This window comes from Lytechinus variegatus, chromosome 2 (genome assembly GCF_018143015.1).
Source record: "Lytechinus variegatus isolate NC3 chromosome 2, Lvar_3.0, whole genome shotgun sequence".
Taxonomy (NCBI): domain Eukaryota; kingdom Metazoa; phylum Echinodermata; class Echinoidea; order Temnopleuroida; family Toxopneustidae; genus Lytechinus; species Lytechinus variegatus.
The window spans coordinates 58,843,203-58,866,181 of NC_054741.1; the positions used below are offsets into that span (position 1 = coordinate 58,843,203).

General features: G+C 38.0%; 1 protein-coding gene across 1 annotated transcript in view; it reads left to right on the top strand.

The window, feature by feature from the left end:
• Positions 1 to 17,419, top strand: part of LOC121408492 (pre-mRNA-processing factor 19-like) — a 32,919-nt gene extending 15,500 nt beyond the window's left edge. The window contains exons 5-11 of the mRNA XM_041599974.1: positions 7,054 to 7,170; positions 8,134 to 8,209; positions 9,185 to 9,294; positions 10,385 to 10,610; positions 11,186 to 11,442; positions 14,422 to 14,527; positions 17,228 to 17,419. Of these exons, the coding sequence (XP_041455908.1) occupies positions 7,054 to 7,170; positions 8,134 to 8,209; positions 9,185 to 9,294; positions 10,385 to 10,610; positions 11,186 to 11,442; positions 14,422 to 14,527; positions 17,228 to 17,325 (990 nt within the window). The 3' untranslated portion in view covers positions 17,326 to 17,419. The remainder of the gene's footprint in view (positions 1 to 7,053; positions 7,171 to 8,133; positions 8,210 to 9,184; positions 9,295 to 10,384; positions 10,611 to 11,185; positions 11,443 to 14,421; positions 14,528 to 17,227) is intronic.
• Positions 17,420 to 22,979: the final 5,560 nt, after the last annotated feature.

The following is a 22,979-nucleotide window of genomic DNA, read 5'->3' on the forward strand; positions in this document are numbered from 1 at the left end:
TTGGACCTGGAGCTGGAGATGACGAGGATGATGTAAAGTCTACCACGTCCCGGGGGAGCGCCATGTCCAGAGTTTCTTGTGTAAGCGAAACATCAAGCGTGAAACTAAGAGCAGCGAGGGTGAAGGAGGAGCTGGTGAATAAGAAAAGGGAGCAGTTCTTACAGGAACAAAGACTAAAACGAGAACAATTTGAACTAAATGAAAGAATAGAACTTCTCAAGATCGACCATGACAAGGAAAATGCCAAGGTTGAAGCCACCATGTGGCAAGAACAAGTAAACGAAGAAAGGGCAGAAGCAGGATTTCCGCCCTTACCTAACAAGGACTTGGACAATGCACAAATTACAGAAAGGTGGTTCTCCACCCAGGGAGAATCAAATCATCAGGGTAATGTACAAAATGTTCAAAATGATAATGTATGTGTAAAAGGTAGTGAACATGTAAGTACTGGTGTAGTAGGTGAAGCTACTACAACAATTCATAAGCCGGGTAATGAAGGGGTAGGGTTAAGCAGGGGATACAATGGTAATCACCAAGTTAATAACCAAGCACAAGAACTGAAACCCTTCATACCCAATCCGTTTCAGACCCCGATTAATAACATGTACAATCATAATATGATGGCAATGGCTCTAAGTCTGCCAAAGCCAGACATGCCAACTTTCTCAGGCAATCCGATAGATTATTGGAATTTTGTGAATAGCTTTGAAGTTAACATTGCTGATAGAATTCATGACAGTAGGCTAAAATTGTCTTACTTAATTCAGTTTACCTCAGGCAAGGCCAGAGAGGCCATAGAAAATTGTGTGTTATTAGATCCCGACACAGGTTATTCTCGAGCTAGGATAATACTACAGGACCAGTTCGGACGGAACTACATAGTGGCTAGAGCTCACCTGGAGAAGGTCATCAATAGGTCACCACTTAGGGCGACGGACAGCCAGGGTCTGTGGGATCTAGCCAGAGACATGAGGAGGTGTCAGATGACAACTTCTCAGATGGGGTACTCGGCTGATATGAGTACAACGGATACCCTACTGAAGATCCAACATCTTCTCCCGGTCCACATTCAGTCAAAGTGGGCAAACCGTGCACATTCACTGATGGAGCAATCAGTGATGCCCAATTTCTCCCATCTGACAGACTTCATCGAAGAGTCTGCTAAGGTGGCGAGTAATGTGTTCGGTAAGAGCGTAGGGCGTCCAGCCGTACAAGACAAGAAGGCATCCACGGGGAAGCCTAGGCCAAAGGTTTCGACCTTTAATACTACAACAAGTAAGTCTGAGAAACCGAAGGAATCGAGCTCATGCCCATGCTGCTCAGAGAAGCATGAGCTCGATAAGTGCCGCAAATTCAAAGGTCAGTCAGTAGATGAAAGGTTTGCCTTTGTCAAGTCTAAGGGTCTATGTTTCAATTGTCTCAAAGGGTCGCACATGGCAAAGGGCTGTACAGCTACCCCTAAGTGCAGCAAGGATGGGTGTAAGAAAAGACACCACACCCTTCTTCACATGGAGTGGTCCACCAAGGGCAAAGATAAAGGGCAAGAAACAGGTAAGCAAACTGGGGCCGGGCAAGGATCTGACTTAGATAATCAGGCTGACACTAATGCTGTTGGTGGTCAGAAAGAGGTTTGTCTCCGAGTTCTACCCGTCAAGGTTAGAGGCAATGACAGAGAGGTGACAACATGGGCCTTGCTTGACCATGGCAGCGATGTTTCCCTCTGCGAACAGCGTCTTGCAGATGACCTCGGCATACAAGGTAAGGAGACAAACTTCCGACTGACCACGGTGAACAACACTAATACCCAAAGGGGAGGACAGGAGGTTAGTTTCTCCATTCAAGGAATTAAGGACAGGGATGTAATTGATATGCCCAGGGTGTGGACAGTGGAATCACTACCAACAACCCACAGAAGTATACCAAGGCAACATGACATAGATAGATGGTCCCATCTGAAGGGAATAGAGCTTCCAACAGCTGCTAAGAAAGATATCACGTTGCTCATAGGAAGCGACACCCCAGAGGCCTTCTGGGTCCAGGAAGAAAGGAGGGGAAAGAAGAAAGAACCATATGCTATCCGTTCCCCACTGGGATGGACAGTCATGGGCCCCACAGGACGCAGAAGGAAGGGAGCATTTGAGGTGAACAACATCTCCTCAATTGATGACCATTTACAAGAGCAAGTCCAGAGATTCTGGCAACTGGACTATGCTCCTGGTGATGAGAGTGAAAGGTTAGGTGACTCGGCAGAAGACAGGAAGGCTCGTGCCATGATGGAAGACACAATCCGTCTTATAGATGGCCATTATGAGATGGGTTTACCTTGGCGTCAACTCCCTCCGTCTCTACCAAACAACCAGAAGATGGCAGAGTCACGTTTACAATCTCTAAAGAGAAGACTGGAGAAGGATGACAGCCTTCACCAGAAGTACACAGAAACTATGACAAATTATTTGTCGAAGGGATTTGCAAGGGAGGTTGACGAGGACCCTAAAGAGGAGGGCTCTATCTGGTATCTACCTCATCACCCAGTGACTCATCCCTTCAAGCCGGAAAAGGTGCGTGTAGTATTCGACTGTGCTGCAAAATACCAAGGAATCTCCCTTAACAGCCAATTATTGAGTGGACCAGACTACACCAATAAGCTTGTTGGTGTGCTTCTTCGCTTCAGGCAGGAGGAGATAGCTCTGGTAGCAGATGTGGAGGGTATGTTCCACCAAGTGAGGGTCACACCCAGCCACACTGATGCACTCAGATTCCTATGGTGGGAGAACGGCAACACAGACACGACACCTAAGACATACAAGATGCAAGTCCATCTGTTTGGAGCGACTTCGTCTCCGAGCTGTGCAGGCTTTGCACTCCAAAGGACTGAGGAAGACAACAGGCAGGACTTTGAGCCAGAAGTTTGTCGGATAGTCAAGGACAACTTCTATGTTGATGACTGCCTGAAGTCTGTTCGCTCTCCAGAGGAAGCGATAAGGCTCATTCCTCAGTTATGCAGTCTACTAAGAAAAGGAGGATTCAGACTGACAAAGTGGGTCAGCAATGACAAAGAAGTGTTGGCAACAGTCCCTCCTACAGAAAGGGCTGCATCAGTAGTTGATCTAGATTTGGACCATCTTCCAATCGAGAGAACACTTGGAGTCTTATGGAACATGGACTCTGACATGTTTAGCTTCAAGGTTTCTCCCAAGGACGTACCAGCAACAAGAAGGGGTATACTGTCCGCCACAAGCTCCTTGTATGACCCACTTGGATTTGTGGCACCTTTCACAGTAAATGCGAAGCTTCTTTTGCAGGATCTTTGCGCCCAAGGTCTTGGCTGGGACGAGAAGATCAAGGACCAGGACTTGCAACGCTGGCAAGCCTGGCTGGCTGAGTTACCAGAGTTAACCTCAGTACACATCCCCAGATGTTTCAAGCCATCTGACTTCAAGGACCCTGTCTATGACCTCCATGTGTTCTGTGACGCGTCAGAAAGAGCATATGCAGCATGTGCCTATCTACGGATAGAAGATTCTGGTCGCGCTCACAGTGCACTTGTGATGGGGAAGACAAGACTTTGTCCTCTAAAGAAGATGACGGTTCCCAGATTGGAGCTGTCTGCAGCAGTGCTAGCGGTCAAGCTGGGTCGAACCATTATGGAAGAATTCAGGCTACCAGTGAGGAGCGTCACGTACTGGAGTGACTCTACCTCAGTGCTGCTGTACATACGGAATAACAGCAGGAGATTCCGTACATTTGTGGCAAACAGAGTAGCTGTCATTCAAGAAAAGAGTGACACTTCACAGTGGCGCCACGTTGATACCAAGAGCAATCCAGCAGACGATGGCTCAAGAGGATTGCATGCCAGACAACTATCAAGATGGATCCAAGGACCAGACTTCCTTCTGAAGCAAGAAGAGGACTGGCCGGAAGCATTCCAAATCCCGACTGGCCAGAGAGTATTGCCGGCTCAGGACCTCAAGGATGATCCTGAGATGAAGAGGACTAATGCCATATCAATCAAGCCTGAAGATAGCATTGGTAATCTGATCAGTCGCTATTCCTCATGGAATAGATTAAAGAGAGGAGTAGCTTGGATCCTTCGCTTCAAGGCGCACTTGATAGCCCGCACAAGAAAAGGTACACCGCAGAAGACTACAGATTTGACACCTTCCGAATTATCGGAAGCTGAGCTGGAAATAGTGAAGTACATTCAGAAGGATGCTTTTCCAGCTGAGTTTGAGAAAAACAAGAAGTCAAGGGTTGAACAGTCCTCCATGAAGAAATTGAACCCTACTCTAGTTGATGATGTCTTAAGGGTAGGAGGGAGATTGGACAGATCACCTATTGACTTTGATGCCAAACACCCCATGATATTGCCAAGCAACCATCATGTGACCAGACTGCTCATTGAGCACCACCATCATGAAGTTGGTCACTCTGGCGCAGGCATGACATGGACGGCACTAAGGTCGAAATATTGGATCTTGAAGGGGGGTTCCACTGTTCGACGGATCATAGGGAAATGCATTCAATGTAAGAAGAGGAATGCACCAAGAGGAAGGCAAATGATGGCTGACTTGCCGAAAGAAAGAGTGACACCAGGCAGGCCACCATTTACCTTCACTGGAGTCGACTACTTCGGACCATTCGATGTTAAGCAAGGCCGGAGCCAGCCCAAGAGGTATGGCTGTATATTCACTTGTTTGACAAGTAGGGCTGTACATCTGGAGATAGCAAACTCCTTGGATACAGATTCATTCATTAACGCTCTTAGAAGATTTGTAAATCGCAGGGGGCTACCTGAGAAAATCTTTAGCGATAATGGGACAAACTTCAGAGCAGGACATAAAGAACTAAAGCAGAGCCTAGCAGAGCTCAACTCAACAAAGGTGGGTCGCTTTCTAACTCAGCGAGGGATTGAATGGGAGTTTAATCCTCCGGGTGCGAGCCACATGGGTGGTGTTTGGGAAAGAGTAATCCGGTCAGTAAGGAAGATATTGGGAAATCTTCTCAAGCTGCAGACTGTAACCGACGAAACTCTAAGCACACTCATGTCTGAAGTAGAAGCAATCCTAAATGCTAGACCATTGACACCCTTAAGTGCGGATCCCAAAGATGAAGAACCGCTAACTCCGAACCATCTTCTTCTCATGAGAAGAAATCAGTCACTTTCACCAGGAGTATTTGATAAGAGTGACTGTTATACTCGAAGAAGATGGAGACAAACTCAATATCTGGCCGGACAGTTCTGGAGGCGTTGGGCAAAGGAATATCTTCCCTTGCTCCAAGAACGCCAAAGGTGGCTTAAACCACAAAGAAACTTCCAGACTGACGACCTTGTACTCATAGCTGATGACGCTGCTCCTCGTGGGCACTGGCCACTAGGTAGAGTGACTATGACCTACCCAGACAGACACGGACTAGTTAGACAAGTTGAAGTTAGGGTAGGATCTAAATACTATAAACGACCAATTTCTAAATTATGTCTTTTAGAGAGCAACGATTAGGCTACTTTGACATACGACCGACATAAGACCTAGTAGGGACCACACCCTCTTTATTATTGTTACACTTATGATTGTTGTAAGATTGATTTAATGTATTTTAATTTCATTGTTGTTTATTACTATGTTATGTTTATAGCGTTAAGTATGGTATATTGGTTAATGATGCCGCATTACATGTTTTTGGTTTAATGAAATGAGTAACTGGTGGTTGCCTCATTTGGGGCCGGGTATGTAGCGGCATGAATATAATTTGGTGTTATCTGCCAATATTATGTACTGTTTACATGCATGTACAGAGTCAGTTGAAAGAGAAAGTAAATAATGTCAATGCAAGATTGTACACAGCGCAGTGCTCATTGTGCTCCTTGATTCCAAGAAGTCCAGGAGAAGATGAGTCATAGGGGTGCAGCATCACCCAAAGAATAGAACAAAGAAAGTAAGATTCAGAAGTTGCAAAGATTCAGAAGAAGATAGTCAAGAAATTATATTTATTCCTGTAAATTGTGAAATTCTCCAGGATTGCAAACAGTTGCGAAACACTCAATTGTTGCTCAATCGCTCAGTCGTCGCTCAATCGCACAATCATCGCTCAATTGTTCATACAATTGTTGATTTACTGGTTGTTGCTGGGTAAAGGTTTCTTCGCTGGTCGTTGGTTATGTCGACCTAGAAACTTCATTACAAGGCCGTATTTGATGTCAAGTTGTTGATTCATGTGTCGTCATAGTTACGGAAGAAGTTAAAGAAGGAATAAACGGACAAGTAACTGTAAAGCTGTTGTTTGAGTCTTCAATTAGCGTGTTCGAACTAAGCAATTAAGAATTTCCACGTGTAGTTTAAGAAAGGCAGCTACATAGACGATGTGGATATTGGACCAACTGAAATTAGCCGACATGGCTATTGGACCAAATGAACGGTGGACGAACTGGTTAATGGACGATTTGGCATTAGACCAAATGGATTTAGACGAAATGGTTGGTAGACGAAATGGTTGTAGACGAATTGGCTATAGACTAACTGGCTATTAGACTAAATGGCTATTAGACGAAATGGTGATTGGACGAAATGGGTGGTAGACGAAATGTTGATGGACGAAATGGCATAAGACGAAATGAATGTAGACCATGTGGTGAGTGGACGGGATGGCAGTAGACGAATTTGCAATTTACCATAATGACGTCATCATCAGCTGCGACTTGAAGCCGATTTGGAATCTGCTTCAACAATAGGGCTTGCGGCAAAGCAAAATTATGATTTCCTTATTCGTGACACTTTGACTAACTTCAAATAAAGTGATTTTTCTTTTTGGAACTTTCAATTTTTTAAACTTTCAATTTATATATGTTATTTCAGAAAGTTTCTTTTATGGAACCAGTACCAAGTATATAACAGGCAATTAATACTAGATTACAGCAAAATAAATTTGAATGCAAATAATTTTCTTCTCCTGAAAGTCAATTCAGTTTCTTCAAGGTGTGTCTGTTTTATTTAGATGTCTTAACTTATTTTCATTAACTTTGTAATTTTCTGGACATTTGAATTTCCTCCAACCCAGTTGCAAGAGCGAGCCAACGTTCTCACCGCTGAGCGTAAGAAGCGAGGCAAGAAGGTTCCAGATGAGCTGGCTCCATCTGAGGACATCAGGAACTACAGACCGAGAGCTTCTCATCCTGTAAGTTTTCTTAAAGATGTATACCAGTTGTTGTAGGGGTCACAAAATGAGTTAGAACAGAATCCAATAAAATGAAACCTAAGTGTTTATATGTATAAATAAAAAATGTGTGCCAAATGGCTTTGGAAAAAAGAGTTTAATAGCTAAGAAATGAGCAAAATAAGCATGGAATTCTATATAATGACAGCATTTATCCAAAATATATTTAAAGATTTTCCCATATGGGCATTTTGATGGTAACTGACTTTACACAGTGTGTAAAATTGTGTCGTGTAATTAGTTTCCGTGAAAATGCCCATACATGCCTTTTTGTATTAGTGATCATCAGAATTAGCGGTTTTCAGGTAATACATGATTTCACAAAGATAAGTTAATTTCAGTGTAGCAGTAGTAGATATATTCTTTATATGATGGCATTTAACCTTAATTTTAAAGACTTACTAATGAAATAATTGTTACCTTTAAATTAAAAATAATGATTTATTTTTTCATACTCTGCACAATTTAGGAATGTTCTTAATAGATAGATTTACACGGGTTGTGTGGTCTAATCATTGGAGCATTGGACTCATAGTTGTACAGTTGCGAGTTCGCATTCCCGCTCTGCCATTGTCTCCTCTTTGATAAAAAGACCAGAGAGCAAATTCTGTCGTCTATAAGGCCAGGCACTATGCCAGATTGACTAAAACTTCAAAATGGTTTTCATGTAACTGGATATAAACCAGCTTGGTGTTCACTAGCAAAGAAAAAGAAAGCTGTCCTGTCGAGTTCCTACAGGAGTTACTATGTAGCAGAAAAATAGAACAATTTATATATATAAATGTACATGAATATTGTAGGTATGGATTATTTCTGTAGAAAATTACGGAATTGAACAAAGGTCCTTTGTCAATAACTCACTTGTATACTTTCTAAAGAGAGATAGCTGTTCATTAAATGTCTACCTATTCTTTGATTATTTAGGGTCTACACAGTGCCAGTATTCCTGGTATTCTGGCGCTTGATTTACAGGCGGCTGATACCTCCAAGGTTCTCACTGGTAAGTTCACTAACACAACTTTTTTTTTTTACAGTACTTTGTACTCCTTCTTTAGAATTGTTTTAAGAAAATACAATTCTTTCATCTTCCAGCAATTACTTTATTTACAAGGTTAGAATCCCTACTGTAACAGGGCCTAATGAATATTTGAACTTAGAGGATTACTTTTAACAAATAAACCTCCAAAACTTACTATAAGAAGGAAAAAAAAATTGGTGTGAATTTATCATTTTGCATATAGATCAAAGTCATTCAGTAAATATAAGCATTACATTAATCTGTGATTTATTGTAATAATGATATGAATATTCGTAATAGCCCGGCTCTATCTTGAGAAGATGCTTGTGGCGCATCAAAAGAAAGAAGTGATTTGTGCCACCTATCAGATGCTTTAAGGTTCTTGAAGTTTGAAGGAAGCAGATTACTCAAAGGAAGAAGAAGTCCCCCCCATCTCTTAACTTTCTTTCTCAGATCTGCAAATTATTGTGAAACACATCCAGATTAATTTTTTTTTGGGGGGGGGCTGTCCAGGGGCCTGTTGCATGAAAGAAAACTCTTGCAATTTTTTTTTGCCACGGTTTTAAATGTTTTATTGTCAATAGCATAATTTTGTTTGCTAGTGTTTTTGTTTATTTGCTACAGTTTTTTTGTGACAAAATTTTTATGCAACAGACCCCAGGAAATCATGAACAAAACACTAAACCTCCCCTCGCCATCACCAAAATATAGATGCCCATCAGATCATGTTGTATATCTCCTTTGATTGAAATATTTTTACATTTCTCAAGGCAGGTTTCGTTTGTCAAATATCAGTGTCCTGAAAATTATAAGCAAAAAAGAAGAAAAAAGACGGTCACTCTCAAATTAATAAATAAATATCAAAACATGTCAAAGCTCTGTTAAAGGATGGTTTGGTGAACTACACATCCATCATTCACACTTGGATTTGCCATCAATTTCTGATTTTCATTGCAGGAGGAGCCGATAGAAATGCTGTGGTATTCAACAAGGATACGGAGCAAGTGACGGCCATCTTGAAAGGTCATACTAAGAAGGTCAACAATGTCATCTACCATCCTACAGAGGTATGAATTGCAAGGGAAATGAGAAAAAGATGAGAAAGTTTGACAAATTCCATCAGAAAAAGCCAGTTATGGACTGTCAATGTTTTGATTTGTTATGTAATATACAAGCAGCCCCCCCCCCATCTCAGTATATATAATTTACCTTTATTTGTCATTTGCCATAACACAAAGCATTAACAATACATCAAAATAGGCTTGATGAAGATGGAAATAATATGTAATCTGTTAAGTAAAAGTGGAACAATTCTATATGCAGAGATGCTAACTTGAAATTACAATCACATAATATGTGCATATTTTTTCTTCCTCAAGGAAGTTGTAGGAGTTGGGTGTTTCAAGAAATTATTTTCAATCAATTGCAAATATTAATTGCATATTTGCAATTGATAGGACAGTTCAGCTATATCATATCAAGTCAACCTTTCTGTTACATAAAGCAGACCTGGGGGGGTCACAAAGAGTTAAGTGTGACTTAAAGTCATACTTAAATGCTGATGCGCTCAGGATATATATCATGGAACCTTATTAATTAATTAAGATACAATAGACTTAAAGTGCATGTCCTCTTTGCATGATTAGACGAATGAGACGATGCATTATATAGCCTACTGCTCGCAACTGAGAATTTAAGTGCGAATCTATGTCACACTTAAAATCTTTGTGAAACATCCTCCAGCAGTCCATTTGAAATTAATAATAATAATATAGGGTATTTATATTGCGCACATATCCACCTTGTTAGGTGGTCAAGGCGCTCCTATATTACCCGGCTAAGCTAGGCGTTCATAGCGCACACAGTTTTTTAAGGAATTACTTCCTACTGGTACCCATTTACCTCACCTGGGTTGAGTGCAGCACATTGTGAATCAGTTTCTTGCTGAAGGAAATTACGCCATGGCTGGGATTCGAACCCACGTCCCTCTGTTTCAAAGTCTGAAGACTAATCAACTGGGCCACAACGCTCAAATGAGATATTTATGATTTTGTTTTTCTTTTACTATCAATCTATTGCTATTGTTTTTGCACCGCTGCCTAAGTTACTTCAATTTGGCTTTGCACCATTTTCCACATTTATTTTTTCCGCTGACAGGATGTTGTCTTCACCTCTTCGCCTGATGCTACCATCCGTATATGGCTTACCCAGAATGCATCTTGCACCCAGGTTGTACGCGCTCACGATGCCGCTGTGACCGGTCTCAGTCTCCATGCCACTGGAGACTTCCTACTCAGCTGTTCCGAGGATCGTCACTGGGCATTCTCTGACATAGCAACAGGACGTGTCCTCACCAAAGTCTCTGATGATTCTGTCGGCCATGGTAAGATGGGCGAAACTTGCAAAACATTGCAGTTTTCTGCTTTCATTTCCTTTAGATTTGAGTAAATTAATGTATTTATTAATGACCAGGAGGTCGGGGTTCGAACCCTGGCTGCATCAGACCAAAAGACGTTAAAAGATGGGAGTTGCTGCTGCCCTGTTTGGCATTCAACAATTAAAGGTATAGAGCCTCATTGATCTGGCGCTGCACAGCAGCTACCAGCCCATGATCAATTGGGCAAAACAAATTTTCTGAGTATTTCATTTCTGGTGTCTATTTCGGAAATGAAATATGGATTTCAAGACTTTTTAAAGATTTTAAGATTTGCTATAATTTTAAAATGTTTATTGAATATTGATTTTGTCAGAAAATAGTGCCGACTGAAAAAACGTTATTGATGATGAGGTTAAAAATAATTGATGTCGTTGATTTTTACACGTTACTGTTGTATAGTTTTCTCAAAAACCTGCTTGGGATCAAATGATTGATTCTTTTAAAAACTTTTGAACAATGCATTAGTGAAATTTGTAGTGGGGTCATTAATTTTGAGTATGTGTGTGTTGCTAAAATCCCAGCTCTGACCTGTGCTCAGTTCCATCCCGACGGTCTTATCTTTGGGACTGGAACCGCTGACAGCGTCATCAAGATCTGGGATCTCAAAGAATGCACCAACGTTGCCAACTTCCCTGGTCATTCCGGTCCCGTCACCGCTCTGGCCTTCTCAGAAAACGGTTACTACCTGGCTACGGCAGCCGATGACGCCATTGTCAAACTCTGGGATTTGCGTAAGCTCAAGAACTTCAAGAACATCACCCTGGATGACAACTACGAGGTCAGTTCTCTCTTTGTTTGTTTTTTGAAGGGTGATCCGATCTTGGTAATGAAATGATTAGTTTGGAAAGGAGAATATTGAGAAAAACAGAGTAATTAAAGTTTGAATGAAAGCAGACTTTCGGCTTGTTGTGGAAAAAGTTACAATCAAATATGTTTTGTAAAGCAGAAGCATGCATCTAGGACTTGCATATGATTATCTGAGCAGGCCCCTGGAATGGATATATTTATGCCTGGTCAAAATGAGATCACTGTAACAAGTGTTTATCTCAAATGGCAAAGTGAGTAGTTAGGTAGATTGTTAGGCACTACTCTCCTGTTTGCACTGTTCTCATTAGAAATTATCTTTAAAGACAGTTCTCTCAAAATAAAAGAGTTTTTCTCTAAGGCCTGTATTCTTAGGAGTTGGTAGAGCGTCGGTCCAACAACCGGGAGGCTTGGAATTCAAAACCATCAGACTAGATCCTGTTTGGAATGGAATCCTTTAATTTTCTGCACACAATAAAGAGAAACATTATATTCATATTTACACTACCAGTCACAATTCTTTGACTCACTATTACCTGTTAAAACCAGGGGCCCGTTTCTCAACACCGTCTAACTTCTTGACTAAATCGGAGATAGTGAGCTACTTGTCCGCTAACCGTTTCACGAAGCCCTCTTTACCAAGATCGGGTACAACAACCTCACTAAATATTTATGACACCTCCGAAACTGTCATAACTTCTTTCTCAATGACGTAGTGGCATCACGTGGGTATACTATGACATGCAAAAGTGCCTAGCAGTTTTAAAATTATAATCTTACGTAATCAATCATAGAGGTTGTAATACATCACAAAACAAGTGGGATAATGCATTCAATGATAATTGTAATACAAAGACACTATAAAAAACAGTTGGTAAAACACCAAAACCATTTATTTTGAAATAGTGAAATAATTTGTTTGATAAAGATTCTACCACGTCAGGCCATCCATAACTGGACTTGTATTTGATGTTTTCAGACCCCTATTAACAGGTTGAAAAATTCTATCTTTAATTTGTGCATATAATTTGTTAACTCTATCGTATGTTTCTGTATCAAAGATTAAAAAAATGTTTCGTTAAACTATATTTTGATGACGTTTGACTGTATAATTATGATTTTTTTTACAAAGAAAACCGTTATGGTTTACTTTCGTAAACTATTAAAATGGATATCCCGGGGGTACCCATCTCAACGTCCACAAGTTATTTTTTAGTCATGAAATGAATTATTCATAATTTAATTTTCTCAGCAATTGAATGCTCCATTCTTTATGGTCTGAGTATGTAAGATCCATAATTCTCCTCTTCTATTATTTTGAAAAGATCTATTTCCCAATTCATCACAATATTTGCAATTTTGTCATGATTTTTCTTTTTGAAAATTATACTATTTTGTGACTAAGGCTACGTCTCGTCTACTCTTTTTACCGATAGTATCGATATCAAGGTATTCCAGTTAGGAAGCCTTTTGTGAAGCAGGTTTAGTAAGATTGGAACTAACTGCGTGGTTGGTGGATAAAGATATGACTAACTTGTCCAGGTATTGAGAAACGGGCCCCAGAGAGCAATAGATTCAGGGGACCGAATCTATTCTTTGGTTATAACAGGTAACAGTGAGTCAAAGAAGATTGACTGGTAGTGTAAATTTTCACGCCAAATATCTTTCTATTTCAGAAATCTATATTTTCATACAGGTATCAGTTATTTATATTTCCATATCAGATATCTGTGTTTCTTTATCACATGTACATTTGAACTTATCAGTATCATTATTTTGCTCCCATCAATCATTTTAAGTGGCTTGTCTTGGGATCTGATATTTCCTAGTCAAGTTGATATGTATCCTTTTCTGTCCATGTAGAGTGGTTTCCCATGGGAGATTTGTCAATATTACTGGTACTTAACTTTTATTAGATAACTCATGTAATAAAAAAAATATATATTAGCTTTGTGGATTTCTGCTATATTTTACTTTCTGATGATTGGGAAAATAATATTGTAAAAGTATGAAAATTGGATAATAAAGGTTATTTCTTTTGGGACCAGAGAATTATGTTTGACTTGGTGAATTTTGACTTGGAAGAAATTATAAAAGCATGTTATGCATATTCTGGCCCGAGATAATGCTCTGAGTTAAGGCAATTATTCGACGTGTGGAAGGTCGATGGAGTCTACTGTACGTGTATCACAATTTTTTTTATTTTGAAGGCAACTCTGGAAAGCCATATTCTAGAATTACATGTATGACAATGGTGGCATCGCCTTGTCTGATAATAGTCTCCTAACTCCTGTAGAAAAATCATTCTAGGCAAAATAGCGTTGCTACTTACAATGTCTTAACTCTAAAATCAAGCTTTTCCCGAGCTGTCCTCCAAATTTTCAAATATGATGTTTTAAAACCCCATCAATGAAACACCAATGGGTCATCAAAAGCAAGTCAAGGATCATTTGTTGTTTTCTAAAGTTGGCTAATGCATTAGTTTGACAAGAATGAATTTCTGTTATTTATTTTTAATAATGATTTCTGCCCTAAAGTTTCCTCATGAATATTGATCAAAATTTGGGTAATACAGGCTGTATGCAAACTATTCAACCTCCCTGATGATTTATTGGGTCACCAGCTAACATGTCCTTTTTATATTCTGTCATTGAATTTCTTTTAAATTTTCTACTCTTGAAAAATAATATATGGTTACGGTAAGTCATTATGTAGTTATCTGTTAAAGCCACCTTCTTGTAAGTATTGCTCATTGCCATTATTTAAGTTCAGCCTTAAGTCTATGTGTTTTAATGAATCAATACTTTTAAAATTATTTCTCTCATGTTCATTTGACAAGAGCTGATAATCCTGTCTGCTTTTTATTTTGTGATATCTTATGTTTCATTATGCCTACCATCTTATTTGATCTTATCTGTATTTTCTTATCCCATCTTATCTTTAATATCTTTAGATCAAATCATTGACCTTTGACCAGAGCGGTTCCTACCTAGCCGTAGCAGGCACTGATCTACGAGTGTTCCTCTGTAAACAATGGCAGGAGCTAGCCGTCTTTACAGGTACCGGTATAAATAAATTTCATTCAGATATTCCAATTATGGGATCAGCAAACTGAGGAATAGAATTAAAAGTAGTGCAATAGTGATAGAGTAAATCTATGGCCCAAATTCACAAAGGTGGTTTTAAAACCATCCGTAGTTGAACCCATGGCTTATGCAGATTTCCTTTATGAATAAAACTTATCTACCACGCATATTTGAAAATGTACAATGCTGATGTGTGCTCTTGTCAAAGTGCGCCAAATCGACGCCTGTTGCCATGCTTAAGTACTCTATCTTATTGATGAGTCCACTGTTTGAAGAGTGGACTCATTAATTCAAAACAGTGGACTCATGAATAAAATAGCGTAGATAACCACGGCAACTGGCGTCAACTTGGCGCACTGACATTTTGGACATTTTTTAATATATGTGGTAAATAAGCGTATTTCATACATGAAATCTGTATAAACCATGGGTTCAGCAGATGATTTTAAAAACCACTTTGTGAATTCGGGCCTATGATGTGAACATGGCAGTTAAAAAGACATGACTCGTGTGAGTAGTCAGACCTTCAAGCATCACAGTAAAAAAAAATGTGGCACCGTGTTGAGCAGGCATTTGTTTACCCTACCAAACCTTTGTGTGACCTGGTGGGTGTTTCATAAAGCTGTTCGTAAGTTAAGAGCAACGACGGGTGAACCTTTCTTATGGGCTAAATAATTACCAATGAACATTTAATAGTGAATATCATTTATCACAAGAAAGGATCACCAGTCGTTCTTAAAGTAACTCTTAAGTTACGAACAGCTTTATGAATTGGCCCTCGAGTTGGGGGTTTTATCAAGCTGTTCATGAGTTACGAGTGGCTTTTTGAACAGCCGTTGATCCTTTCTTGTAAATTATGCCCACAAAGTTTTTGTTGATGTGGATATAGTGCCTGTGAAAGGATCACCAGTCATCCATTGTAAGTCATTGTAACTTACAAATTGCTTTATGAAACACCCAACAGAACATTAAGGTCCCACTATCATGTAAATTAGTGTTTTAGAATACTATACAAAATTTGAAGAAATAAAAGAAGAATAAAGTAGAATCCTTGTTAACTTCTGCTGCTGACAAATCTTTTTGCCTTCATTATTGTACTTGAGTGTGTCATCTTGGGTGTCGGTTCTCCATAAGTACACCAGCATTTGTCTCTGTGAGGTCAATACCGATTACATTTTGATTTCATTTGCCCGAATTCACAAAGGTGGTTTTGAACACCCACGGATGAATCCATGGTTAATGCAGATTTCCTGTATAAATTACGCTTAATTTACCGCGTATCAGGTATAAAAAATATCGTGTATAAAAAATTTCAATGCTGATGCGCGCTTTTGTCACAGTGCGCCAAATTGACGCCTGTTACCATGGTTAGATAAGCTATTTTATTCATGAGTCCACTGTTTGAAGAGTGGACTCATTAATTCAAAACAGTGGACTCATGAATAAAATAGTGTGGATAATCAAGGCAACAGGGGTCAATTAGCGCACTGTGACAAAAGTGCGCATCAGCATTGGACATTTTTTGATATACGTGGTAAATAAAGTGTAATTTATACAGGAAATCTGCATAAACCATGGACTCAACCGTGGGTTTTTAAAACCACCTTTTTTCAATTCAATTCAATTCAATTCTGTTTTTATTGTGAAAATGGTACATGACAAAAGTCCGAAGACTCATAGATTTACAAATTAAAAATGTACATGTATATTATTAAAATAGAAATTGAATTGACTTGAATAATAATAATAATAAGCATTTATATAGTGCCACCTTTGTGAATTAGAGCCATTCTTACTAGGAGTGATTTAGAACTTTTGGAAAGTCTAGACATGCTAGCTTGATATTAGGCTAGTTCCGATCTAGTCACCAATCAGATGTGTACATACGAGTACCTTGTTTACAGCTCATATGTTTTTCTAGTTTTTCGAAGTCAGCTGGTTGTACTCAGCCGCGATTCAGCTAATCTCCATCGTAGGCTTCACCTCGTCTTTGAATATTATGTGTATCACACGTCACTTGCATTTGCTTGTTTCTGTTACAAGCTACTGAAAATCACACGTTGGATTGGTGAAGAATAAAAATGAAGAATTGTAGCAGTTGCTGTTGATGATACCTTTAATGAACAAATTCCATGGTAGAGAGTAAATGAATTAGATGCCCTGGTTTCATCAGAATTAGAATCAACATCTATATTTTCGAAGAATGCAAACATATTGAAAACATATTGGTTTCTCCTGTGGAACTGAAGGGTGCTGCCTTCTAGAATTGCATCTTGACAAAATCCTATGCAAGCCTGCAAACGAGATACAAAATAAGAGAACGGTAGTCGTATTAACATGATTCTTTGTCACAGATGTTGCATCAGAAATCTAATGCTGCTTGGACACCTCAAAACTTCATTGGACCCGTCATATCTGACCATTATAAAGGCAATAGTGCGGATGGTATACAAAACTGTTTCTAAAATCATTCCTTTCTATATGAGAGTGTACTTCGATGTGAAATAGAACTAAAATAAATCTGATAAGTTGATAACTGTTTTCATATTTGCAATTTATCGGTGTATTAGAACTTACCAGTAGATGTGATAATAAGTACATGAATAAAAAAGTAAATAAATAAATGAATAGGCATTATAACCACGTTCCATTCATGTATTTTTGTGTTTGTAGATCACACCAGCACGACTACTGGAGTACGCTTTGGGCAGCACTCTTCATTCTTAGCATCATCCAGTATGGATAGGAGTCTCAAGTTCTACAGCCTATAAGGGTGATGCTCACATTTCATCGCATCCTGCTTTTGTTGGCTATTCTGGTATTTGTCTTCAGTAGAGTATATCCAAGTTGATGGTAGGATGATTATATTGTGTGAACAGCACTCATTTTAAGAAACGTATTGTAATACTACATAATATTTCCAAAAAGCATCACATGAATCAAGCATCTACTAAGCTCACTCATGTGTAAGGTACTAGACAGAAAAACATTGGTATCAGAATTTAAACTAGTAGCTTATGAAATAGGAGTATTGAAATGTATGGAAGAATGTGCATTGTATTATATAAGCCTGAGTCGAATCGATTTTAAAATCGGTGTTCGATCGATGTCATCGAACACCGGTGCAGATTTTGCAAAATCGGTGCATCGAAAAAAATAATTAAAAAAATACGTCGGCCGGCCGATTCGTTTGGTTCACACAATCAATCAGCAAAATATCAGTAATGTCCAACTTGACTACTACTTACTTGATTTCTATTGCCCCAAAAATGAAACCGATCGTGTGATTATGATGCCTATTCACCATTAATTTGAAGTTTATTTCGATCATAGTTCGAGTCTTACTCGTCTGCTCATGCCGAGATAATTTATGCACGATGAATTCATGAATGGAAGTCATGGCCATCGATCGTGCATGCGCAGTACAGTTCTTTAATCAAACCAGAAAATGGCCGGAAATTGACGCGATCAACGTAAAATAAATCTTGCTTCATGAACAATATTCATATCATGACCACAGAACATTATTTAATCGTAATATTTAACAATAATTTGCATATGATAATCATTAATATGAATTTAGAGCTTGATGTGAAACGTTTGTATTTCGTTTCAATTTTCAATGGCGGACATCTCATGACGATCGACTTGAGTGCACTTGTCTAAAAAAATAATTATCACGTCAGGATTGATTCTCGAACATTGTCTATTTGTCTACATGCAAAAACTCTTTTCTAGAACGTAATATCACCATATAATAACATTTTACATGACAAAACAGAGAAATTGCGTTTGATATTTTTTTTCCCCATCAATTTGAAGCTAGTTTGTGCCCAAGTTTGGGCTCTGATTTCATGGATGGAAAATATGTCATACGTCATCGAATACGCATGCGCATTGTGTGCTTCCTTTCTCGGAGCTCGGAGACGTCCAGACATGGAATAACAATAGAAATAATTCCAGTATTAATTCTTCCATATGAACTTAACATACTTTGCTGACATCGTCAATATTCTTAGAATGACCATAAAATCTTGTTAAATCATAATAATTTATATGAATTTAGGGCTCGATTCGAAACATTCGTTTTTATTTCGATATGTAAGCCTACACTTACATTTTACGTGGAAGTGTCGTGGTTCTGACTCTCGCCTTGCAGTCAGAGGGTCGTGTGTTCGAATCCATGGCCTAGCGTCCTTTGGCAAGGCATCAATCCACACTTTGCCACTCTCTAATCTGTAAAGTGCTTAAAGACGTCATTTTGATGTATTAAGCGCTATATAAAAGTGGACTATTATTATTACACTATCAGCAACAGTTACATGCTTAAAAAGGATGAGACCCTGTCTTACAAACAACCGCTATACATTCAAATCAAACTCAAATGGAGACTGATCACATTTCTTATCTCTTATTTGCGCAATTTGAGATAAGTCTCATTTGGAAGACGGGGCCTTAGAAGTGTGATGTCCAAGCCACTCCCCATGTCAACTGGTTTGAAATTTTGCAATGGTTGGTTGCTAACAATACAAGTTGTAGCTTTATCTCTCTGATACATAAGTGGGCTGGTATTCTATTGTAAACTATTTAATTTTACTTGGCAAAGAAATGTTATTTTGTATTTAGCCCACAGTATTAAAAAAAAAAGCATTGTGATGTCATATTGTGGCAAGAAATTGTGCATTTTAATATGTTTGTCTCTAAAAGTGGTATTGTATGAATTTTGCGTAAATCAGGATGACTGTGTACGTATAAAAAAATCTTTACCTGCCAATTATATTTCCAAATAATTGGCATCAGTCTTGTATAGAGGTGCCCTAGATTTAAGATAATATACTAAGGCAAGTTAATTCACTAAATACCAAAATTAGCAAGGTATTTTATCCAAGCAAAATTCTAAGTAATATACTTTAATGAAATGAACATCAGCCCTGGAGCACAGGTTTCTCGTTCCAAACCATGGCTATGCTGTAACAAAAGACTGTGACATTGATACAGTACTTTTTGAATTGTCAATTCTTAATTCTTTTTTTTTCAAATACATTTTTGTGCTGTATATTCTTTGTCGTAGGCAGTTATGAAATAGAATTATTATTCCTTTTTCTGTACATATGGATTCAACAAGCTCTGTTGCATATTTTTTTTTCAAAACCATTTTCTAATCAGAGATTATTATTACTTGATTGCAAAGTATGTACTTCATGAACCTTGTATCCTCTGTAGACTCTTTTGTTTGTTTGTTTTGATAGCTTAATGAATATGGAATTATTTTTGTAATGATTGTATGGACTTGTTTGTAACTAGTACTTTTTGAATGTTCATGAAATTACTCTGCCAATGTGTTTGGTAGTGAAGTGGACCTATTGCAGCAAGAAATGGGAAGACTTTGCTGGGATGGACAATAAATATATAAGATGCTGCCCCCGACTTCTAGGGTTGCTTCATAAAGCTTTGGTTAAAAGTTAGGGATGACTTTTATGAGTGACTGGAATATGGCAAACCATGTGCATTGCCTAATTAATCAATGAATCAGTCACAAATTGAGATGATAATGATGTTCATTTCCAAAAATATTTGTTTTAAAACAATGTTTTTGTGCAAAGTGTATCGACATGACATTTGATATAGAATCGCTTGAAAACAAGTCACATTTTTTTTAATTATTGGGAAAAATTTGGAATCTCTTGTCGCACTTGGTGTTCAAGTCATTTGTTTACTCCGAAATAACTTTACAAATGATTTCATAAAACAGCCCCTTGGCATTATATTTCAATGGTCCTAGCAGAGAGAGAAACAATTAATTAAATCTTACTATGTATAGACTTCTCGAAAATGGAACACGGTTATTGAATTTGATATGTCAGATTGAACCTCTATTTCCTTGTTTCTCTGTGGTGTTATCGTTTTTTTTTTTATTATGTATCTGTACAGTGTATTTAGGAACAAATTTCACACAAGCCCTTTTGTTCCTGCAATTCAGCCACACATATTATAGTTCAGACTTTTCTGTATTGACCTGTGTTTCTGGACTTGAAGGGTTGAATCAATTATTTTGTGTAATTAAAGTTTGTGGCACCATCATTGAAGATGCTATGTATATAAACTGTTTTGATCATTGTACTGTATCAATAAATTGCATTTCCATTGACTTGCATTTTCCAAACCCCACTTTCCCCTGCATTATCTTTGTTAATCAACTTATGACTTCTCTCCCCATTTAAAGAGAAATGCCAGTAGTTGCAGTAAACTCTGATTTCATGAGAAAGTCTGTAAAACCAGGCTTAATTGTCAGGATATCATCGAGGAACTTGGTCTGGTACAGTTACATAAACTGAACTTTGTGAAGTCTTGAAATCTAAGCTGTAAAATGTTCACACTGAAGATCACCAACACAGATAGGCACACGTGGGACAGTGTATTATTATTGCTGGAATAAAGACCCGACGGAAGTGACCGAATCTGCACTTTTTTTACTTGATTCTCAGCAATTACACAATTTCTTCCAGAATCCATTGGCACATATTTTTTATTCATAAAAACAGACACTTGAGTGGTCATTGTATTAGATTCTGTCAAAAGTCATTTTGAGATCGTTACCAAAACTAGAATTTATCTTTAATCAACTACGGACTTCTCTCCCCATTTAAACCTCCACAGTTTACCACTTTTATATCATCTCTTTTTTTCAAGGGGAAATCCTAACCAATAAAAAGTTGAACTGATTAAATAAAAAGTGGAAAATTAATCAAGCCTATTGCTGAAAATTTCATCAAAATCTGACGGCAAATAGGTACGACATTTTGAAGTTCGCTTAATTTCACAAAACTGATATATGCACATTGTGTACTGACTGCACGGAAACGTTAGCGCAAACAGAGGCCCTGTTACAACTGGTAATGTGGCAGCGATGCCTAATGTTACAACAATGCATTACTTACACATTGAAATAAATGTTCTGACTTCACAATCCAAAAGATGTGACTGGCCTTACTGTTAGTGCTGTTAGGCTAACAACGTTACTGGTCGGTATATAAAGGAGGGAACAGATAACATCACACACTCACTATTTCTTTTCTATACAAAGTACTTTAACTTTTCCCCTCATAATGGGAAACAAAGTTCCTTCCTGAACATGCAGAAATTGCCATTGTAACCGATTAAATGAGTTTCCTTATTGTAATATCTGCAGAAAAATATCAATTTTCTGTAATTCATAAAATGAAATATGAAAGAAATATAAGTAGTGTGGGATATCAACTGTCATTTGAGTAAAAGCCAAGCTGTGAAAATAAACTTCAAGATGACATCACCTTATTTCATATTTGATTTTGATGAAATTTTTCAGCAAATGCTAATTTGACTTCTGTTTGGTTATATAAAAAAATCCTAGGTGGGTGTGCATTCTCCTTCTGGTGATATTGTATCCCAGAATGCAATGTTCAGATCAAGATTAAAGAAACCTGATGATAAGCAGCACTCCTATGCCATTTGTATTATTAATATTATACTTTTGTTATTCAAATCAAGTTTAAGTTGGGGGTGGACTTGACCTTCAAGAAAGAAAAAAATGTGATGAAACCCAGAAATAATGAGCATTTTCAAGATAGATATCATTCAATGACAGGAATATTTTATTTAATACATGACTTCAATAAAGACAAAAATAAAATTCATGTCATAAATATTTATATGATACATTCATATAAAAAGAAGAAATATGTTAGTTACATACATATACATAAAAAAACATTATGTTCAGTTGCATTGATATAAAATAAGAATTATAATGGTTTGAACATTGATTTTAGTCCTGTTTATTGGAAGATTAAATAACTGCTCGCAAGAATGATATACAAAGACAAAAAACAAAGAAAAGATATAATCCCCCAAATGCTCCAACTCAAAATAAGAGGAAACTTGTTAAAAGAGATATTACAAAAATACCGTAAGTAAATTTCCTGGATGACCTACTTGTTTTAAACGCCCGATTTGAGATTTCTGCTAAAAAGGAAAATTATGATGGTACCGAAGCAGTCTTTGTACAGAGCTTCCTCAACAAAAATTCCTCTTTTAAGAATAACTGCTTTTGCATGTGGATTTCATGGAATCTCAGGTACGAATCCAAGAATCTTGTTATTTTGATGGTACTAAAAACCTGTTCATACCCAGTTTCCATTTTAATACACAAACTCCCTGTTCATATACACCACCTAGACATCCACCTATCCAATGTTACAGATATGGTCATTTAATTTGATGGCATATACATATATAAACAGAGGTCAATCGCTGATATTATCTGCCTCCTGCTCGTAACATTTAGTTGTTGGTTTTTGCCATTTTACAGAAAAGGCCCTATACAAAATATTGCAATATCTATAATTAATCATATTTGAAACCATAAAATACATCCCACAAAAAGCTG